Source organism: Bactrocera oleae, chromosome 2 (assembly GCF_042242935.1).
Source record: "Bactrocera oleae isolate idBacOlea1 chromosome 2, idBacOlea1, whole genome shotgun sequence".
Lineage (NCBI taxonomy): Eukaryota > Metazoa > Arthropoda > Insecta > Diptera > Tephritidae > Bactrocera > Bactrocera oleae.
In genome coordinates, this window is record NC_091536.1 from 14,991,691 (window position 1) to 15,015,781 (window position 24,091).

Here is a 24,091-nt window from a genome sequence, read left to right on the forward strand (position 1 = left end):
GCGTTGCTTTGTAGGTCATGTCAAGACCTTTCAAATTATGTATAGTGTTGCCAGATACGAGCTCTGTAGCGCTTTGTACATAGCCGCGAAATTCAAAAGACAAAAAAGCGGAAGGGAGATATCTGACAACCTTTATATTAATATTATATATATAATATATATTGGCGACAGTTGTGCGCTTAAGTCGTCACTATTTCATCCGAGATGATCGAAAAAGTGATGGAAATTACGAAATGTGTTCCAAAAATAATTGAACTCTTGGCCAAAAACAATACTGTAATGAGTGGAAAATATCGAAAGGGGACTATTTCGAAGGCGACAATATTAATGTAGACGAATGAATAATTTTTTTTTTCAAAAAAGGAGTGTTGTCGTTAATTTTTGCAAACACCTTTTAAATTTTAAAGGTCAAAGTTAATTAAAAATACCCAAGCTATAAAACCATTTATTTTTTTTAAGCTAGAAAAGCTAGACGATGGAGAATTTTAAGGTTACTCAATATTTAATACCATTACAAAAATGGCGCACCCGGTATATACATATGTATGTAATCCCTACTTCCATGAAATAAAAACCAATTAAATTTCTTTACATTTTTTCAATATCCATTGTGATTTATTTCTTCAAATATGTTTCCTGTTTTTGTTGGTTAGTTGTTTTTGTTTTAGGTTTCTTTTCTGTCTTTTAGTTTTAACTTCTTTCAAACGTCAACGTACATTGTATATGCACCGTTATATCTGTGTTTTAAATATATGTAGATTTATCACTTAACAATTTCTTTGGATAGTGCTTAAAATAACGTAAAATATTTGCATCTTCAGTATTTGTTTACGTTTCAGTACACACAATCCATTTAATAGAGATAAACGAATCAAATGCACTACACTAATACATACATATACAGATCAGCTTGTATGTGTTGCTGCAATTGTTGTTTCATTTTATCTTTAGCGACATGTAGTACATCATTTACAAAGAGTGAGTTTTTGTTGTTGTTTTTTATTATTATGTCAAAGTTTTATTGAAATATTAATTAAAATTAATTTACTTAGCGCTACTTAATTGGTTGGTTTTCGTTAGGTCTCAGATTTGCTGTCTTTATTTTTTATTTTTTGTTGGTTTTCTATATTATCGAGCGTCATTTTAGGTTCTTGCGTGTTGAAGAATTTTTACTTGCATTAATTTTGATTTCCTAAAAATTTATTTAAATTATCTTAAATAAAGTTTTTAATTTAGTACTAAGTATTTCAATTAATTTTAGAGACTTTTTTTGATCTTATTACAATTTTATACAGGATTTGCTTAATCTATATACATACAGTTCTAGCATAAATTCATTTGTTTGCATGTTAATTTAAAAATACTCATCTTAAAGACGTTTAAGTGAACAACTTGGAGCAAAACTATACACATTCTTATACACAGCTATACAATTCAGACATTTACACAACTATATGTGACATTAAAATACACACATACAAATAAACAACTGCGAAGACATTATAATGATTAGTAAGATATTTCATTTATGAGGTGCAGTTCGCATATTTATTGATAGTACCATTAAAAGTAATTGTTTTCAATGGCAAGAATAATTTTTTCCTATAATATCAGTAGCTTTCTGTGGCATGTACAGCAATTTTCTAGAGACCTCTAGTACGAAAGGGTCACTAAAAGACGACATGCTGCAGAAAAAAATTTTGCGCAACATGTTTTGTCCAAAAGTTGCGATAATAGAAATGAGTCTAGTAAACATGTTTTTGAAATTTATTTTTAACATATAAGAAATACTATTAGAAAATATTATAAAAATTTCAAAGTTGAAAAAAAAACATTTTATGAGATTCTGCTTGATACATTCAACAACATAAACTTTTTATTTTGTTTTAAAATTTAACAATTTGCAGAATGTATTTCTCCCAAAAGATTGTTAAATTATTTGTAAAATGAACTCTCTGAATTTTCATATTCTTCAAGTCTTCTAAATTAAGCAATTAGTAGATGTTTCAAACGGTACGCTAATTAAGTTAATTAGCCACAAATTTTCACACATACGCGGTTAATATTATTCTCAACCGCTGTTAGCTTAACTGGATGATAGTTTTAACTAACAGAACCATTTTCACGAAGTTGTGGTTAGCTTATCTACAGATAGTTGGATTATTGTGAATACATGGGAAAAACTGTTCCCATAACTTGCATTGTGAAAGCGCAAAACTGTGCACACGTTATGAGTTATGTATGTGCACGTTCAGAGGAGGACTCTTTTAATATTAGTGTCACTTTCTTTTGTATGTAATATGCAAATACGTATAATCTATAATGATAATTAAAGATAAAAGAGTCCCCGTCTGAACGCCGTTTATTTTATTATAGATTTTACAGCTGACAACTGTCATTACATGTTCTGGTTAGAAACTAAAAAAAGCCTCCTTCTTTGGTGTAAAATTTACCAGAATTTAACTGACGGACTTACCAGATAATGAGAAAAACAATTTTTAACTTATTGCCGATAAAGTTCTGGTTAAACGCTCAACCTTACAATGATAAAACGGCATTTAATTACATAATAAGATTCTATTGAACAATAGTAAATTTAATAATATTATAAATATAATAATAAAATCCTTTCGATGTTCAATTATAAATGTATTCAAATTAATTCATAAAAATTTGATTAGCTGAGTTTTTAATTTGAGAAACTATAATAACAAAGTATTTGGAATATTTCAAGTACCACTAAAGTAACAAGTAAACAATTTGGAATTCAAAACATTAATCGCTCGTCGCATCACTGTGCTAACACTATTTACTCTGTTTAGGTGAAATATTAAAATGCGAAACTTACAATTACTATTAATTAGTGAATTGGAATTTGAGTTTGGAAAATCTTTGTTATGCATGTGTGCAATAATTTTGCATATACTTATAATCGGTGTGAAGTGCCAATTTAGTGAATTGTATGATGGAAGAAGTGAGTTGAGTTATGATATTGCGAAGTGAATTCCATTTTTGGCCATCTATTTTCATACATATACACACACATATAGTATGTATAATTTTGTTGTGTTCGTAAGTGCTTTATATTAAATTTTCATATATTTTTTTTTAAGAAATTGACATTTTATATGAGCTTTTATTTATTGAGTGGTAAAATGTGGTTCATTTAGCTATATAAATATTTATATGCATACATACAGAACTGTTTATTTACAACAATATACACATATATACATTTGTGACTTTCTCGCTTCTTGTATTAATTTGTTATTTTTTAATAACACAATTTGTAGTCTCAAGTCTGTAGTTTTTTTTACACAAATATCAAATTTACACTGGAAAAGGAACATTTAAATAGTAATATACTATCAACATTTAAGTTGGCTTACGGATTGCATATATATTTCTAAATTTCTCTTTTATCTGTAGTTGAGTTCAGCTTAAGTTTGGGCTGTGTGTATTATTCACGGCAATTTTCGAAGCACAATTTCTTTTACGTAAATCGTCCATACATTTTGTGTATTGTGATTTAGCTACAACAATGAAGACGTTTAGATATTGATGGCGGACATAGTGTATGGAGTTCAGCGAAATATTTTATATTTTATTTATTCAATGCGGGGGGAATTTACTGAAAAATCGATGTTTGCGGTTGTAGTCATTTATATATTATATGTTAGGGTGGAAAACTGTAAGACGGAGGACCTACCTGTTACAATTAAGAGCTCATACGTGAAGAGACATATATAGACTCAAATCGAAATAAATAAAAATAAAAATATTATATATAATATATAAATATTTATATATATATATATTTTTATATATTTATATAATTATAATTAAATAAATAATTTTTAAGCTGCTAGATCGTTCTTAGTTTTAATTATTACTATATATTTTATTAAACTCGATACCACATATATATATATATATATTAAATTTTAATTTTTCCTACTTTGAGAGCAGTTGAAACACCTAACGTTGTAGGTGGTGGAATTTATGGATTTTAATAAAATATTTAGTAATAATTAGTTAGAGGATGATCTACTTGTAGTAGTCTTAAAACTATAATTAGATATGTATATATTTTCAAAAAATTTTGATATACGAAAATCCTTCGTAAATGCATTAAAAATTTAAATGAGTAGTTTGGTGACAAAAATAAATATTTTTATTTTAATTTATTGCGATATGAGTTAAAATTCTACAACGTAGAATGTGCGCGGCTAGGCTTGCTAGCGCATCTCTTTAACTCAGTATTCTCTGAGCTTTGCGACGGCTACTGGCAAATCTAAAGTCTGACTTGATGATGGACTTTTGTTCAACGTAAAATTAAAGTGCATGACTATGTTTGCTGCTCTTTAAACACGAAGTGTGCTACATTCTGATTTTTGCATAAAAATTATTAATCACGGGTATGTGGGACAGCTAGCAGCAGCAAAAATGTGTAAATAAATAAATTAGTTATTTGTTCCTCCATATTTGTGCTATTGAACGCTAAATTTTTCTTTAAAAATCTGTAAGATTTTCGCTGGATACGAAGTAGGGATTGTGTTGTTGTATATTGTGACATTTAATTATTTCAAATGCATTCAGTTCTTTTTTAGAGTTTTGCACTTTCGCTAATAGTGAAGCGTTTTTCAATTAGTTGTTATTCATTTCAGTAATTTACACTTTTCTCTTTCATGTTACACATATCTAAGTTGATAATTTTTGTTTTGTTTTTTTAAGATGTTTAAGTACTACCCTACTAAATTTAGTTTTTATACATTTATCTAATTATTCTAATTACTTAAGTTTTTGTATTTAATTAGCTTGCCTAAATACTAGAAATTACAAAAAGTAATTAGCTTCATATACATACATTAGTGTACAATTCTCTGCTATGTACATTAATCTCAATAACTACACTCATAGCCTTAAATTACTGGCTTTACTAAGTAGTAACAGCATTATATTTTTTGCATACCTAATCACGCTTCGAGCAAACACGCTTTTTTTTAGCGTACAACACAATTTCTTTACATATACATTTGTAGCCGCGCGTTAACTTTTCAAAAATTTTGAGAACAAATAAATTTCAAATACGAAATTTCGAAGTAATATGTAAAAAGTAGACATGTGAATCGTGAGTTAAATAAAAATAATTAATTTAACTTAAATATTAATTAAACATTTATTTTAGGTTCAAATGGGAGCAGACAATTTCTCAGAACTGCTGGGCGCACACGTTACGTATACGTCATGTTGGTTTATAACCCTCTAATGCTACATAATATGTGCTGTTATGATATGTGGAGCATATGGCATTAAATTTTTGAAAATTAAATATAAATTTTTAAGCTTTGAAAGTTTTAAAATTGAGTTTAGATTATCGGAAATCATGTTTGGTTAAGCCTTTAATTTATGAACGCTCAACGTAGCTTTTAAAAGCAAATTCATTTTGCTGTGGTATTAACTTATGCAGTAATGTTTATAAAAATTTAACAATTTAGATTTAAAACTTTTTTATAATAAATTGTTTTTTGTTAAATTATGTTCTTTTATCAAACAAAAGCTGCAATAAATGTAAATTTTATAATAACAAATATATGAAACTGCTTATGACAAAAATACATTTTTTTAATATTGTCGCCATATCGAAATTGATTTGATTACCAATACATTTTAATATTCACATACTTTTATTTCCAACTTCATTTTTATGTAGGCCACATTAAAATGGTGACGTTTTTAAAGCAAATTGCAAGCAAGACAGAGCGAGAAAAAAACACAGCAAACGAACGTAGTAGAAGTAAGAAATAATAATTAATAATAATAAATTAAAATACTTAATAATTAACATATATATTTTCAAAGTAATTGAAAGATTAATTACCCATTCCATTCCACAAAGAGGCGTTTATATAGAGAAAAATCATGTTTCAGAGCTTTTTTACACATGCAATAACTTTCACACACTCATTATGTCATCAACTCAATCAGACCAATTTAAATGTAAAAGTTATACTTTTCAAATTTCCACAAATCATACCCAGTCTCTTACGACATAATTGAATTCCGTTTCGCTTAATTATGTCTAATGCATGCTATGCGCTTGCGTGACATCATTTTAGACGCAACTTTCCTGCTGCGAATACATTAGCGGCGTTCGTACCGTCACAATTTCACGCGAATACGATTTGCCAATGGCCGAGAGACCCGACAGCGAACTGCTCGGACTTGTCACGGCCGCTGTTGTTGTAGCCGAGCCAAGACCACTGCTATTGCTCGACACTAACATTTGGCCGGTGATTTGCTGTTGTTGTAATTGTTGTTGTTGCTGTTGCTGCTGGTGCTGCTGGTGCTGCTGATATGTCGGTGGCATTGGCAACGTACCATGATGTTGATAAATATTGCCACCGGCGCCATGCATAACACCCGCAGCCGCCATCATTTGTAGCATCGACGTGGCGGACGTATTGTGTTGCTGCTGTTGTGGTGGTTGCTGCTGTTGTTGTTGTTGTTGTAGGTGTTGCTGCTGCTGTTGCTGCTGATGATGATGGTTGTGCGGCAGCGTATGATAACCGCCCGGATGCGAGGGCATTGTATACATCTGCACGGTGCCGGGCGACACCGTCGAGGGTGTGCCTTGTGAGGCTGGCGACGAAATGTTTGGCGGGAACGGCGATACAGATGCCGATGATGGGCAACCAGCATTTGTTGTGCCACCCAACGTTGTTGTCTTGTAGTGATCTATTTGCGCATATATCGTCGGCTCTTCAAAGTAATCGTACGATGGTGGTGGTGGTGTTTGTTGCGCCGCCGCTGTTGACTGCGACTTGAGGCGTTGTAGTGTGCTCGCACCGGCATTGGCCGGTATGTTGGGCAACAACTTGCGTACACTGGTACCGTGCGGCAGTGTGCCGCCGATAGTGACAGACATGTTGTTTGTATTTATGCCGGCGCCTTGTAACAACATGCTGCTGCTGCAATCGACCGAAATGGACTTTTTTGGTATGCCACTGGTGCTAGCGCTACCGGGCGCAAGTGTTAGCTCAGCATAGTGTAGCTCATCATCCTGCAATGTTGGAGAATTTGAAAGTTGTTAGAAACAATTATTTTTATTTTAGAGGTGTAGCATATATACATGTACTATGTGTAATCTGAATGAAGATAAAGTCGAGCAATATTTTTTACTGTTTGAATTTGGCAAATAAGCTAAGCGGTATGATAATTATAACCTGAATAGGCAAACTTAATAGCCAAGATGTTTGTACCACTTAAAAGGAAACGTCAGAGAAGCTATAAAGTACATATACATAACATGATAAGCACGACGTGCTGAGTCAATTTAGCCATGTCCGTCTGTCTGTCTGTCTATGTGTACTAGTCCCTCAGTTTTTGAATTATCCTTCTCAAATTTTACACCCATACTTCTTTCACCAAGGATCTTCTCATTTGTCGAAATGGCCGATATCGCGCTACTATAGCATAAAGCTTCCATACAAACTGAGCCTGAATCAACTGCTTTTATGGAAAACTATTGTATTTCGTTTGACGAGATATATTCACAAAATTCGGCACGCGATATTGCCTAAAGCAATGACACAATCTCTGAAGAATTTGCTCAGATCGGATTACTCAGACCTACCTACCTTAAGGTCAAATATAATATTTTTATGATTTCACCATAACCACAACGTAATTAAAAAAAATTGTTTTTTAAGCTCGCATTGTTTTTGTCTTGCCTTCTGTTGTGCCTTTTGTTGACTTTTTATATAAGTACTTGTAGCTTACTTTTCTTGAGGGAGAAAGAAGTGCTGAGTTTCATAAAAAAAATAAAAAATATATATAGGTATATGTATATACTCGTATATATACAAGTTTGTATATATGAATAAAATTACCTGAACCAAAGTCGGCTGACACTTTTCATGCACAATTAATGCAAAGTAAGTCCGCAAAGTTATTAAACATTCAATTTTGTTGTAAAGCAAAGTAATTAAAACTTTGGTTGGTTGTCTACAAGAAATCATCCTTGTGCTAGCACGTGTACCTACCAGCCAACCTACATCTATATACATATACCATATATAGGTATACTGTTATAGGCTGCCATCTTATCACTATTGCAACGGCATATCTTCCTACATTTACTCCAGCCATTCACGACGTTTTCTATCTTCATTATCGACGCACCAGTTGACGATGTCTTTGGCAAAACAAAAACCCACCGCTAACTTGTCCGTCAGCTTTAGGTGTGTGTGTGTTTGTGTTCGTTAATAGGCCAACGCAGGCCACAACCATGGCAGACAAGTGAACAAAAGAGAAAGGAAATGCAGCCAAGTAAGAAAAGCAAAAATAAGTAAAAACTTTGGAATTTAAATCGAAAAAAAGTCCAATAGCGCCGTCCTAAGAGTTTTCTCAAGTGAAAGATAGCAACCCACACACACATAAGCATACAAGATTGATGAATTAATTTTATGACAATAAAGCAGCTACAAAGTGTGTGTGTATTTTCGGAGAGCGCTTGTGCGTGCGTTTGCTACTCACCTTGTTGCTTTTGTATGCGCCAAGCTCGTCCGTTAGCGGTTTACAGCTAATTTCCGCTTCACTTGTCGTGGACAGATGGCCGGATGGTGTTTGTGTTGCTGATTTCTGTTTGTATTCACCATCGACTGCAAAGAAAGGCACATATTTAATTGATGCATAAATGTATGTATGTGTGATAGTGTCGTGGCGTATATATGTATTTATTCACTTGCAAGTTTAAAATTTGGTTGACTTTTGGAAATTTTCGGGAGAAGTTTTGCCCAAAAAGTTTACCATTCATGAATAATTATGAATTGAGCATGTTCGTTATGATGTAGCATCATCTTCTAACTAGTCTCTATATATTTTGCGCTAAAAGTTAACATGTTGCACGGATAACAATAGTAGTGTTTACCTAACGGTTATTTGTAAAATCTAAAACTAATCGGGTTAATATATCTGCCCTCATGAAAAGAATATACCTCAATGATAAGGATGACAAGACGAATCTGAATTTATGTATACAAATTGATAATGGGCGTGGCATTGAACCCTTTTAGCGTAAAATCCCATATCTCAGCAATTTTTCGTTCAGTTTAAGGCATATTTGGTCTTTAATATTATCTTCACAGTTAAAAATTTACCGCAATTGGACTATAACCACGCCAACTTACCACACAACTAAACTTATATTCATACTCATACTTTCACTTTATAATATATTAATCAATCACGAGTGAAGTCACCGCAAAAAAACTTTGCACAAATAGTGCAATTTAGGTATGTCACCTCTATGTTAGAGGTCAAAAACGTCATATAAAATTTCAAAGCCTCAGATACCGTGCCACAGTGCCTATGGCTGACTCTTTGTTGAAAATAGCGGTCAATCTGTAAGAAATCTTTATAAAATTGAGATGGCGTCTTTTCATGATATTAATGAGTTCTGCAACAAAAATTATGTAGCAGTAGGTCAATACATTACCTATTCTTCATATGACTCATATAAGGATTTTCTAACTTTCGGTTGATTTTATAACGCGTATATATCGGTCAATATGAAAATATAGCAACAAAACTCTGAGCGCATCGTTTCCAGATAATATTATGATAACATATGTTAGTAAAATCTTGTATAAAATTTGTTGCCGAAAATAGGTTGAAAACAGTTGAAGAAATAAACCAGCTTCTATATATTATTTATATTGGTTTTCGTTATGTTAACTATTATGAACTTTTACCAACACCTGGAAATAGTTAGGCACCTTTGATCCCCTCCACTTAAGATAGTCTAAAATTTTCAGCCACGCCAGAACTTAGGCCTTCCTTACATCCATACATCTTAATATTTGTGTTTGTTATAAGCGTCTTGAATTCTGTATATATGCGTGAAAACTATATAAGTTTGCCCGAAGATCGCAGACAAATTCCACTGTTATCATATTTCTAACCGAACTTTAATGACTTTATAAAGTGCAAGTTTTCGGCGTCTTTTTATCTACAAGTACCTTTTAACATTATCCGACGAAGAGCGAATAATTTAATTTTAAGCCGCCTACGAATGGGTAGCGGATAGTTATTTTAATGCGAAACATTTTCAATTAATTGTGACCACACATTTCCAGAAAACGCCGTTAAAAGATATTTCGGTTCTATGTAAATATGTACGCACCTGCAGTTACGTACCGTTTGGTTAACTGTCAACAAAAAAATATTCCATACGAATGAATGAATATTCCTGCCACTTGTAACGGCGACAAACTCTTGGCCTACAAGCAACTGTACTGCGGGCACCATCATCTGATGCTCGTCTGTGCTTTCATTTAAAGGTACACAACTGCCAAGTAAAATGCGTTCTTCACAATGCCAGGGATTTATCATGATCTTCTTATGTACTTGTACTTGTATTTATGTGTAAACACTGTCTTTATTAATACATATGTACTTGTATATATATGTGGAAATGCCACTACACCTTCGCTCTTCACTAACACGCTCAGATACATATGTACATTCAGTTCAGTTAACTGTTATTTGTTGGTTTTGCTTACTCACCTTCATTGTATGGCACAACATCCGGATTCTTCTCGTCGTACATCTCCTCCGAATGACTTAATGGCAAAGAGATTTTGTCCTTAATTTGTAAATTGCCTGGTCGTGAGAATTTTGCATTTTGATGTTGATATTTTTGTTGTTGTTTGTGTGAACGTACTTTTAATGCTGCAATCGTACCGATGGTAATGCAGACCAATGCCACCAAAATGCCAACGAAAATGCCCACAGACAGTATGGGTGTGAGTTCGAAATTGGATTGTGTACCCTTGTAGGATGTCAACGCAACTGTAAAGATGAAGAAAACAACACATTGTAAAGATAAACTCCTTGTCAATACTACATATATGTGCTAAATGTAAGAAATAAATTTTAGAAACCTATATTACAATAATCTTCAGTAAATTCAACGTTCACGAAGCGATAATATTTACATATGGAAGATATGCGATAACCACCAAAATTTAATTCAATACAAAATGGGAAAACGCTATAAAAACTTCGCGTCTCCGCTCGCATTGAATTAGTGACTGATATTTTTTTCAGTTGTATGGTTTTCAATGAGGAAATACTTTTATTGAAGTTACTCTTTTTGACAGCTGTTACTTGATTTCTTCTTAGTTTGGTTTGCCATTTCATACTGAACAGACTTAGTCTGGAATAACGTTTGCTAATTGTGCAAATTTATCACCAAAATAAAGTTTCGATTCGCCCGACTCTTTGCGCACTACGTACAATATTCAGTCAACATAATCACCTAGCAGAGTCGGTAATTCGAGCAACCATGGACCAGGTTCACAGCACGTTTACTCTAGTGAATATTGCGCATCCTCAGAGATGCCGTACAGTACAGAGTAAGTAACAAACAAGACACGAATGAGTCCACCCGCCATCGCGCGAAACAATTGTTGTGCTAATTCACCTTATGGAATATTTTGCGAAAGCATCTTGGTTTGCGGACTTAGAAAATTCAGTTTCTGAAAGAATTGAACGAACGACTATCAAGCACGTCGCACGTTTGATGAATGGACCCAAAACGAGTTGGCCACCGGTCTCGATTTTCACCAAAGAATATAGTTCAGTCATGAAGCTCACTTTTGGTTAAGTTGGAGTGATGGTAATCCACAAGCCAGTATTAAGATGCCAGTACATCCTCTAAAATTATTGCTCTATGTGCTCTATGGCAGAGAATCAATGGTACATATTTCTTCAAAAATGAAGCCGATCATAATATTAAAGTCAATATATATACGAATATTTGATAATAAGAGTTGTCTTTATAGCAGTTCCATTCATCCGCCGCTTGGACTTAGTTCAAATGCTTCTTGTGGCGAATAGTGCGAAACCACAAAGAGTAAGGTAAAATCGACCTAAATGTTGTTAAGGCTTAATCCTTTGTTTAACCAGCATAAAACAGAGCTTTGGCCAAGTAAGGCTATGGTAAAATTTACTGTTTTTTGAAATTTTAGACTGAATCTGGTTTCTGAAGAGTAGTTTTTCTGCGCTAAAAAGTATTTATGTACATTAAAAGTTAGAGAGATTTCAATGATTTAAACTGTAGTGAGATTTTCTATTAAAACATTGGTCTCTTAACGTACTAAGTTATTCTAAAAGACGCTATTATATTGCTTTACTTTATTTTACAATTGAGATTTGCAACTTTATTTTGTAACACAATTGATTTTAACTACTCTCTTGAAACGTGAGAAGAATTAGGCCGCTTGACTATTTAACGTAAGCAACATAGCGCTACCAACTAAGATTCATTTATAGGTCTTTGTGTGTAGCATGACCTCTTCATCAGTACTGTTGTGTACATATGTATATCAACGGTGATATGACAATTGTCAGCTGCTTTCAGATGTAATGTTTTTTCTCTAAAGTAAAGAGACTAAACAGAAGAAATGCGAGCGTAGTCAGAAAATATTTCTGCTCTACTTGAACAACTTGAAAAAAGTTAGGTAGGTTTAATTTATTGCTCTTATTTTTTGGCATAATTATTTTAATTTTAAATAATTAAAAATTAAAAATTGTTTGAAACATAGCTAATTCAGTCTGAGCCTGGAATTGTTCTAGAATTTAAAAAAAAAATGTCAACGATTTAGTTTATCTAATGAATAAGAAAAAATTTTACTTTGAAATAATATATTTCTAAAAAAGTTTGCTCGTACAAGAATTATTTTGCAAGACAACTTAAATTACAATAATAGAGGCAAAAGTTGGTGTTGTTGTGGCAAGCATCGCCACTGCAGCATCTAATTAGTATTGCAATTTACATTATTTTATACGCTCTTCCTTTACAAATTTTCAGCGCGTTTACTTCGCCGTTTAGTTCTTTCTTTTACACTTTTACACTTTTTCTGTATTTTGTTTTTTTATTTGCGATTTTTTATTTGACCGACACTAAGGGTTTCCGTCATTTTCATTAAACCTAATCATTTTAAATTTTCCACTTCCTACAGCTATTTGGCTCGGCGATCACCTTGCAATTTAGCTCCACGGCTGCCAGGTTTTTGCCAGCATTTGGATGAGCTTACATGAATATATAGTATAAAGATATGCTTCTATCCTTTCTTCTCTTGCTCGACAGCTACTTAAGTCTCGGTAAAATCCAATTTTCTATTCTAAATTATACGCCAGCGCATTTAAGTGTACACTCAGATGTTTAGCCGAACCATGCTTGTGAGCCGCTACCCAGGCGTTTTTGCGGTCTTCACATTTACTATCTCTTCGGACACTTTCTTCTGCATAATTTAAGGCGAAGTGCTACTTGCACAAGAAAAAGAAAAGAAAAGTGGGAAATAAGTAAATAAGCGCATAAATTGAGATGAGTTTTTTCAAAAAAGGGTTGCTCACAATTTTTCTTCATTCCCTTTACACATTTCTACAAGCTTGCATTTAGCCGCCGTTCAATTTGTTGAGTCTGTATTGTTATACGAAGAAAATGTCTTAATTTCAATTATGTCAGAAAAATTGGTTTACATGATTCAATGAGCAGGGCTTTCATGTTAGATAATTGGAATCATATACATAAATGCTGCTTGAATATTTAAAGATAGCGATTTTTGTCCTCAGAATATTTACCTTGAAGAAAATGGTTTGTATAGTAAATACGGACGAAATAGTCTGCGGAGAGAATGAAGTAAATTGGATTAGCTACTCATTAAACTCCATTCATCAGCCACGAATTTTAAAATAAGATTTCACGATAAATCCACTAAAGCTTCTACGTAGGTTGCCTTTTATATTTCGAGATTTGGTGTGAGAGATTAGAGTTTACCGTAAAGTTTGACATTTTTGATGTCAAAATACTCAAAACGTTTTGGCATATGTGCGCTATTAATGTTGTTTACAGTAACTTAAAATATCCAAAATATATCGTCAAAAAAAAATTAATTTATTCGTAAACATTTTCGCAGGATTATTTTTTACATATTTTGACCTGGATTGATTAAGCAACAGTGCATTGATAAAGTTAATGAAATTTTTGACGATGAAAGTTCATCAAAGACAAGTTTTTATCGATGATATGGGAAATGAAATCTAGGTCGCAGATCATTCTAAGCCGAATTTCGTGACCCTCAAAATCAGTTGTTGTTCCGGAAACTATTGATGCTATTGTGCGCAAACTGATAATGCAAGGTGGTCATGTAAACTATCGTGAGCTTGATAGAACTATAGGCAGTAAAAGGACTAGCATACATTAATACTGCATTAACAGTAGACTGTAAAAAATTTGTTCATGTTGGATCTCACACAATTTGTCAATCGCTCAAAAAAAGGCTCGTGTCCATTGGTCGAGAGAAATGTAAAAACAAGACCATAGCGATTCTTCGTCTATGACATCGTAACCCCGAAAATAAACAGCAGTCGACTGTATGGATGTTTCAAGATGAGCCGAATCCAACAAAAGCACAAAGCACTGCCAAGCAAATAGTTGCCTGTCTTTTTGAATAACTGAACAGGTCGCAACCATATCACTAGAACAACGCAGAACAGTAAATTCTGAGTGATACACAACCATTTGTTTGTCAGTTTTCTGTCAAGAAATCAAGAAAACTTTAACGGATCACCACGACAATGCGAGTTCTCACACAGCGACCAAAACAATTACACTTTTGAGCACTCAGAACACTTCTTTCGTCACCTGAGGACCGTCACATGCGTTCCGAACTCATTTTTTAGAGGTACCTCAATCAGAGTGGCAAAAGTGCTTCGACAATACACCGATTTCCGATGTACTGCTTATACCTACTGGTACACAAAGGGATTTAGTATGAAAAAGAGGATCGCCTTCTAGTGGTCTCTCTACCTGTCTCGATTCTGCAGAAATATATTTTCGGTAAAGTGTTTTAGGTGCTTTCCAATTATGTTTTTGATAGCTATTTGAATATCAAACATAATTGTAAATGCCAGACCCAAAAAATTATTTGACAACGTGATCTTCACGTTAATATTTGGCTATGGGGTCGAGTTCTATGTATCTGGTAATCACTAACTAGGCAGAAGAATATTCTTTTAAATTAATCAAAGTTTACAGTATTTTAGCAATTTGTAAACTGACAAACGAGTTGTTCCAAGATTTCTAGAGGAAATAGATCACATTCATCATTTCCCGGTATTTCTCATGTTTATTTATAAATTTTTATGAGAGCATTACATATGTATATACTGTATTTAAATAGACCATACGTTGACTTTTTGGGAATTTCTCTAATTTCACTCACTTTTCATACTAATCAATTCATTCAAAATAATTTCACACATACCTGTTTGCTTCTCCGCCGCTTTCAGCGTATAACCTTCCACCTGCACCGCTTCACTGCGTCCGCGCAAATTCACTGCATAAACAAATATGCGAAAGAGACGACCAGAGTCCAGTCCAGTGACGCTTAAAAGTGGATATTTTGATGAGATATTGGCTTGCAATTGGCCACTATGCTGATCGAAAATTTCCAGTAGGAACCATTGTCGCAAACCACCGTCAAAGCCTGCATTTGAATAAAAAATAATAAATATTTATTGATGAAATACAATAACTACTTTGAATTGGAAAATTCTAGTTTACAAGAACATAAAAATTGTCATTATCGCAGAGCGGTATTTTATACCTTAAAATCCATATCTAATTTATTAATATCAGTAGAAAAAAAAGCATTAAAAAGAAAGTTCAACAAATTTATGATGGTTGAAATTCCACTGTGTGCAGAACCTGGCGTAGAAAAAAAAATTAAATTTTTTACTTAGGTTTTCGAATCTCTACTATTATAATTTTTATGATGAGCATTATATCACATAATAAGCATTGCTACTTGTCATAAAAAACAACGAAACCAATAATGTTAACATATTTTTTTCGAAATAAGTTTAAAGGTTATTAATTACATTAAAAAAAATTTTTTGATACCCTTCTGAACTCATATTTGCTAATATTCTCGGCTTTAGTATGCTCCCGCAACATTTTGCAACAGCGAATAATAGTTATGTTGACCTGTCGATTGTTTTTACCATCAAAAACTAATAGAGATGAGTATACTCATATAAGTAGAGTTGAAGAGGAAGACGAGGCAATTTAAATTGCTATAACCAAGCTCGAAAAAGAGATACAAAACTATAATCTGATATAGGCAATCGCAGTTAAAAAAGGCACCTGCGGTTAAAATTAAAAAAAGAAATGGGCGTGGCTTCGCACCTCAATTAGTTTAATGCACATATCTTATAAATCACTGAAACGTTATCAACCAAAATTGCTTAGAATAAGTTTTTTAGCATCTCCTTATACAGTGTGAAAACGGGTGAAGTCGGATCGGGAAAAACGGGTGATCAAACAATAACGGTTTTGTTAAAAATTACTAAAAGTGTGATAACTGAGTAAAGAAACACACAAGACTAAAAATAAAGATTATAAGAAATAGCTGCATAAAATTAGTGAAAAAATTGAACAATGGGTGTGACACAGCCCACTTTTAGGTATAAATTCATACTTCAGTAAGAACAGAACTTGGCGCTGTAATGTCACAGTATGAAGATTTACAAAATCATACTACAACCACGCCTACTTCTGATATAACACAACTTTAAATTCAGTTCTGATTATTTAATTACAAATGTCGTGGACTTGGCTCTCAGCGCCTATAGCTGACTTTTCACCAAAAAAATTGGTTTGTCTGTAAGATATATTACATTATGAAATTCAGAGAGAATATTTCTATAAAAATATGTCAATACTTTCTTTAGTCTCCATATACCTACTATAAGGATTTTCAAACTTCCGGTTGACGTTCTACCATACACATATATTATATCATTCAATACATATTTCACATTATCTTAGCAAAGCCAAGTAAGCGTAATTAATATTGGTTTTACTTTAGTACCAAAAATGGGTTAGATTGTGTATAAATTTGTGTATTGTCAATATCAGAAAAATATCCCTCCTTTTGAGGCTCACAAATTGCGGGTTTGTCCGGTTACATCCGAACTAGACGCTTTCTTACTTGTTTAAATTTAATTTTCGAACACTCTCTTTTTGTTATATTGAATTTGTGAGTTTTTTGAAACGCGCTCTTTGAAATGTCGCATTTATCAGTTTGTTAAGTGCCGCGCGACTTGCAAAAAGCTGAAAGAATACCTTAAAAATTCTGATTTACAACAGTGCAATGTGAAACTTGAATCAAATAGATTTGATTTGCAAGCGTAAAAGTTGAATGCAAAGCAAATAAATAAATAAATTCATGAACATTTTTGTAAGTATTTATATGTGGATTTGTTAGCAACTTCGAATGTATTTCCACTGCCATACATATCTATACTCGTATATATACAAGTATTAAAATGCGATATCGAATATCAAGCTGGCAATGCTAGGAACTGAAAATCAAAGAAAGAAACAACAAGTTAGAATATCAAAGCCCAAATAAAACAAGTAAGGCAGCACTAAGTTCGGGTGTAATCGAACATTTTATACTCTCGCAACCTGCAAGGATCAAAGCCGGGGAAATCTGTTCGGTGTTGACAAAACTTTATATTAAGAAATATAGCGAAATGTATTAATTGTGGGAGATATCACAAAGCCTATGTTTTTTATTATAAAGTCAAGTGGAAGTTCGAAAACCTTTGAATTAGGTTTCTGGGCGCTAAGGGCCCATTTTTGACACAACAATATATTTTTATCAAAAAATATTTTTCGCGAATTTTAATTATATATCTCACATATTGACGAATTTTTCGGCAATAGCAATAGGGCCTGGGGTCCATATTTTCGGTATTTGGAGGCTTGAAAAGTTATGGTCCGATTTTGACAATTTTTATACCTTAAGGAAATATTAGTGCAAATTTTTATCCCGATATATTAATTAGAGCTTGATTTGTATACTAGAATGTAAAAAAATGTAAACAAATCGGATGGAATTTAAAGTTGTGTTATATGGGAAGTAGGGGTAGTTAGTGTCCGATTTTAACCATTTGCTCACTGTTAAATGGGAATGTCAAAATAATCTTATATACTAAATTTGACACCTGACCCTATAAAGCCCTTTTGTTTCATCTCGGATGTAAAATTTACTGTTTCTAACAGTTTGTTATTGATTTTTCGCAGTTTTAGTAGTCTTTAACAAAGCCGTTATGAAAAGAGTGGGCATGGTTATCACCCGATTTCACCTATTTTCATGCTGTCGCAAAAGATGCCGAAATGATATGTCCTTTGGAAATTTGGGTCCGCTTGCACGGACGGACAGACAATCACTCCGATTTTAACTCGTCTCACCATCCGGATCATTTATATATATGTATCTATATAGCCTTATATTTATCTCGATTAGATTTAAGTGATACAAATAATCGTTAGGTGAACAAAACTATTTTCCTCTGTTGCAACATATTACAAGAGTATAACAACTCAACAATAAGACAATCAGCAGCAACAGAACTTTGTTCCAACTAACAACAAAAGTTCTGCTATGCACATACATACATTTGTACATACGAATATAAATAGAAAATTCAAGCAGCCAAGACAAGTCAAGTAGTTGAAGCAAACTTTTTCGACTTGTTGGCCTTATTAACCCCAAAACTCGACACTAAATCGAACAACCAAGACAGCAAACTACAAACAAACACCTTCATCTCACAACAGACTGACAGCTTAAATGCCAACTACACGTACAAGGGTACAGCAAGGTACACCCGATGTCCTCACCGGAACGGTAGCTACATATAACATATAAATATTCGCCCACTTGTTGGACTGACTGGTTGTATGGTTGGTGGGTTACTTGCCTCATGCTTGGCAGCATTTTATAGGTATACTCGTATACAAAATCATTGACAGCTACAATAACTACAACAGTAAGAAAGCGAAAAGGGCCCACAGTAAGCGGCGTGCCGAAAATGGAAAAGATTGAGAGTTCATATATGCACATATGCGTATGAGTATGTATGTAAATTCGTATGCTTGGCGGTGCAGCTAACTCATACATACATACATATCTTACATGCATGCGCACATTTGCGTAACATATTTGCAAGCGTATGAACTGTTCGGCAATGTGACGTGAGTGCCGCCCCCTTTTTACATTTCGTACGTTTGCTGCTGCACCAACTGAGTCTCATTTAAAAAACATGAGCAACTTGAGTGCACTCTTGCATTATGTATGCGACACTCACTCACTGCGCCGCTCACATGTGAATCCATTTTCGTAAAGCCACACATATATATATATATAATATGTGTAAATACACAGTTTTTAGATATATTACATATTTTATGTTTTATATAATTGTTTTTATCGATATTCATCTATACTTCGGTGACCTTATTTGTCCCGGCAAAATCCGGGAGGGTGTTTTTAGTAATCAATTTTTTTCATATTATAATACACTGAAAATAGCGACATTTAATAAGTGAGAGAGCAACACAATTTTATTCAATTCATTCTTTTTTTTTTGTTAATTTCTAAGCCCGGGACGCTGATCTCGGAATACGGACTGTCCCGGCTAAACCGGGACGAATGGTCAGCTAAATCTATACATATATGCATATGTATGTATATAAGTATTTACTTACTATGTAAAGCCTACAAGGTATCACTTTTAAATTGACAACAATTCCTGAAAACATTAAAAAGCTGCTTAAATTGTTTATATATGTGACTAATTGCCTAATTGGAGTAGTAGCCCGAGGAATATTCGGTACACATTTTGTGATTTTGAATACCACACGATATATGGTCTAATGAAACAGCGTTTGAATATTTTTCTATCCGTCAGTCTGTATGCACATGCACTATTGCCTCCCGATCACCGATATCGGGTTCTCACGTCTTATTGTAAACGACAATGCTATATGCTCAAAACATATTGTTTAGATCAAACACTTATTGCATATACCTGCCATACACTGATCAAAATCTAGATCTTGTATGAAAAACTTTTTTATTTGATGAATTGTGGCACACATTATTGTCCAAAACAACGCTATAACCTCCGCAGAAATTGTTATGATCGAATCACTATATATATATATAGCTGTCATACAAACTGACCGATTATAATCAAGTTCTTATATCGAAATATTTTTTTTGGTAAGATATTTTCACAATATTTGGCATAGATTATTATCTAAGACAACGCTTTAATCTCAAAATAAATTGTTCAGATCGAATCACTATATGGTTGCCATAAAAACTGAGCGTTCAGAATCAAGATACAAATATTCATAAAATATTTATTTTCCCTATTATGTATACCTAATTAATTTAATATAAAAAATCCTAAACAACTTCACTCAACTCATTGGAAAGGTTATTCGTAGCAAGTGTCCAGTTTATTCGAATTTATTTACTTTTTAGTTTCTTTGAACAAAACTTTTCTTGACTTGACTTATTCAGTTACACTCTAACTCATAATGCGGTTTTATTAGTTAGTAGCCTTTTAATTGAATGAAAATATATAACACGCGAATAAAAGCATAAAAGAAGAGCATACGGATGGAGAGTGGGTAAGAAAAGAAACAAATGAAACCAACAAAAAGTCTTAAATAACTTTGATGGGCGAGAGAAGTGGCCACTTTAGTTAATCAATCCACAGTTTTAACTTGCAGAAACTTTAACTTGATTCGCATTCTACTTTTGCTTCGTCGCTTTCTTTCGTATTATTTTCTTTTCTTCAGCCATGAGCTAATAAGCCAAGTTTTTACAATGCGTTTCTTTCTTGTCCTACCGCACAAATGGGGTAAAGTTAATGTTATGTGAGCTTTGTTTGGTGTCTGCCAAGGATTAGTTAAAGAGTCAGTGTAGCGGGAAGACGAATAAATTGAAAATGTTGCACTATTTTGCACTGAATATTGAAAGATTTAAGCTAACCTGCTTTATTCATATACTTACCTTCTTTATCTTGGCACGAGAGAAATTTGATCATGTTCTACGATCTTATATATATTGTAATATACTTGTACATACAAATAAATAGCTTATCAAATCACCCTCAACTTAAAGACAAGTCTCTGTGCTATAAAGCATACAGTTTATGTGGTTTATATGCTGTCATAATATTTATAGCTCATCTTTCCTTGGGAAAACCTTCTTGCCTCAAGTACATGTGGTGCTTAGATCTTGCCCCCCAAAGATAAATACACGCTGTTGGTTAGGCAGTTAAAACTATTTTTTTTATGTTGATCAGCAATCCTGGTACGTAAATTAAACTAAAATCAGACAACTCTACTCACCTTCCATACAATAGACCTCCAATGAGTCCGATGTCTGATTGAATATAGTGCAATTCGCTGGCATTTCTGGCTTACCAGCGGCAATTAAATGAAAGACGCAAGGCTCATGTTGCTGACCGACATTGTTATCTGCCCAACACATGATGGTGCCGAAATCCATTTCCTGTAAGAGAAAATTATTTATTTAAATCGGGCAGTAGTAATAAATGCTGACATAGCCAAACTAATCGAATGTGGTGAGAAATTATTTAAGTATAAAATTAAATTAAGTAAATCTTGTTTATGTATTTAACACTTCAATTCATTCTTGAAATTGTAAAAATATTGCATTCACAATTTCTTGAACTATCTAATGCATATTTTTACCTGTCGGCCATTATACCTAGCTACAAGGAAAACTTCACTTTCTACTGACATTTTTCCAACAAAGTTAACTTCTCGTTAACGAAGCTTTGCCGTTGATTCAATTTGACAGATGCTCGTAAAATAGCAAATTTACAAACAGAAAATTTATTTCGCTCTTTTTCTAAGTGATATATACATACATTATATCTACACCCTCGTAATTTTGTAGTTATCAACAGACGCATGCCACATACATACACCCCAAAGGAAGGTGCACATATACAATTGTACATACTTGTAAATACAAACATACACAAATATGTATTGTACAATATGACATAGGTACTCGAAATAGTGTTCTCTGATTTAATATTATAAACTCAATGAAAGACATTTATTTGTCCTGAATCATACGCATTGTGGCACACACGCCACTTACATATGTATATAGCATATATTATATGTATGCATACAAGTAATGTAGGTATATTGTAGCTGGAATACAGCAAACCTCACTTGGTTGCTCTCATTTGTATGCTCAGTAGAAAAAAACTTTTTGTTTTACGCACGAGTGTGCGGTATATATTATTACTTGGAGAAATATATGATTAGGAAAAAGTAGAAAGTTTGATAATCTGCAGTAGAAATGTAGAACGTGTGGCTGAAAACTACGTTGAATATTATTCTTCTGAAAGAATTAACACTTCGTGTCGAACCGAGAGATGTATATATGTAATGGTACTGATCAATCTCTAAGCCGTTATCTCAATAATAAGCCCATTGGTGGGAGAACACCAAAAACCATTAGTATACAGAGAAACTGCTTTATAATTATATATTCTCGATTGACTTCGAAACTTAGAAAATTCAAAAATTTGTACGTATCAGTGAACAAATTGTTGTTCTTTAAAAATATTAGCAACCTCTCCGCTAAGTTTCATATAGTTCAAAAGTTGCCGCTGGAATAAAATAAACTATTGTCGGATATTAGTATGAAGATAGAAGCAACGTAGAGAGACTAAAATAACATAAATATGTACAAAGAGCAATCAATTCTAGCAAATGATAATCGTGAAAGTAAAAAAGGAAGTGAAGAAAAAATGGAGACTGAAGAAGATACGATAAACATAAAGCTCTCGAAAAAGAGAAGAATAAAATTTAGGTTATTTATTCAAATTTAGAGTAGTATGGCTGGTTTGAATTCTATAATTTTCTAGTTCTGATTAATGCATAACTCTGAAACATAGCGTAAGGTGAAACTATATTTCCTATTAAAGCACTTATCTCTCTTTGTAAGTACTATAGAATTTAAGGGGTATACCAAAATGCAGAGCCAATTCCAACGACAAAGGTCGCCATATTGTCATTGGACATTGAACCGACTGATTCGGATTGACCTTAACACTGGCCTGAACGGCAGCGCTATTTCCTTCATTATGGACTTTTCTTTGACGTTAAGGTGACACACTAGCAGGGAGATTATAATCATATTTCGAATTTTGCAAATATGCGTTGAATTGCGCACTCAGAGGGAGCAATATGACGACCGTGTTTTGAGCGAAGAGCTCTTACTGTAAAACAGTAAAGTGAACACTTGATATGTGACAAAATTTGACACAAATCCGTAAACAAGCACGGATGCCACGAGCTGTCAAAATCACGTCATCGCTATTGGTAGACGCTGTATCTTCTAACATTATTGTCCTAAACAAATGGAGGGATAAACTCTAATAGAAAACAAACAGACAAAAAAAATTACAAATTTTGCCACCACCAGCAATTTTTGAAAATCTTTCTTTACCAAATTCTGTTCCACAAAACTGAGTGTGGCTTATCACTCACTTTTACATAGAACCAATCATAGACACATGTATGTATGTAAATGGTGCCATGTTGCTGAGCGAATATGAGCCAACTAACTGCCCGACGGCAACACTTAAATGACATAAAATGCTAGAAATAATAAACAAACCAAATACTAGCTACAACAACAAATCACTTTATGTATCAGTTAAGATATGTGTGTTTAAGAAAGTAACAGATGTCTAGAATAGTTCTGTCGCTTTTACACAACAGTGTTGATATTCAGCTGACTTTCGTGACACTTTTCAAAATCTTTGAGAGCGTTAGTTAAGAGGGTGTAGAGAGCGTTTTGTTGGCACGTATAAATTTTGTCTGAATGCTATTACTTCTGTTTGACATTTTTCAGACTTCAAGAAACTCTACCCAACTACTCTGTGTTTTTTTTTTTTTTTTGTAAATTTAATTGAATAAATATATGACTTTAGAAAAACACATATAAGCTATTAACTTTTGAACTTTTAAATTGTATTTTGGAGGATATTCAAATAAACTTCACCCATTCTTTGTAATTATTCAAATAGACGACTTCATAAATTTATAAAATAAACGCCTTGAAACTTTCAATTGAAATGATCTCAAGCTACCTAATTCGCT

The 24,091-nt window shown here is 33.2% G+C and overlaps 1 protein-coding gene across 1 annotated transcript in view; it reads right to left on the reverse strand.

Moving 5' to 3' along the window:
• Positions 1 to 583: 583 nt before the first annotated feature.
• The window catches only part of side-VI (sidestep VI), a 201,664-nt gene continuing 178,156 nt past the window's right edge, over positions 584 to 24,091 (reverse strand). The window contains exons 13-17 of the mRNA XM_036378077.2: positions 21,290 to 21,452; positions 15,336 to 15,557; positions 10,570 to 10,854; positions 8,539 to 8,663; positions 584 to 7,063 (exon numbers count right to left, since the gene is read on the reverse strand). Coding sequence (XP_036233970.2) covers positions 6,116 to 7,063; positions 8,539 to 8,663; positions 10,570 to 10,854; positions 15,336 to 15,557; positions 21,290 to 21,452 — 1,743 coding nt within the window. The 3' untranslated portion in view covers positions 584 to 6,115. The remainder of the gene's footprint in view (positions 7,064 to 8,538; positions 8,664 to 10,569; positions 10,855 to 15,335; positions 15,558 to 21,289; positions 21,453 to 24,091) is intronic.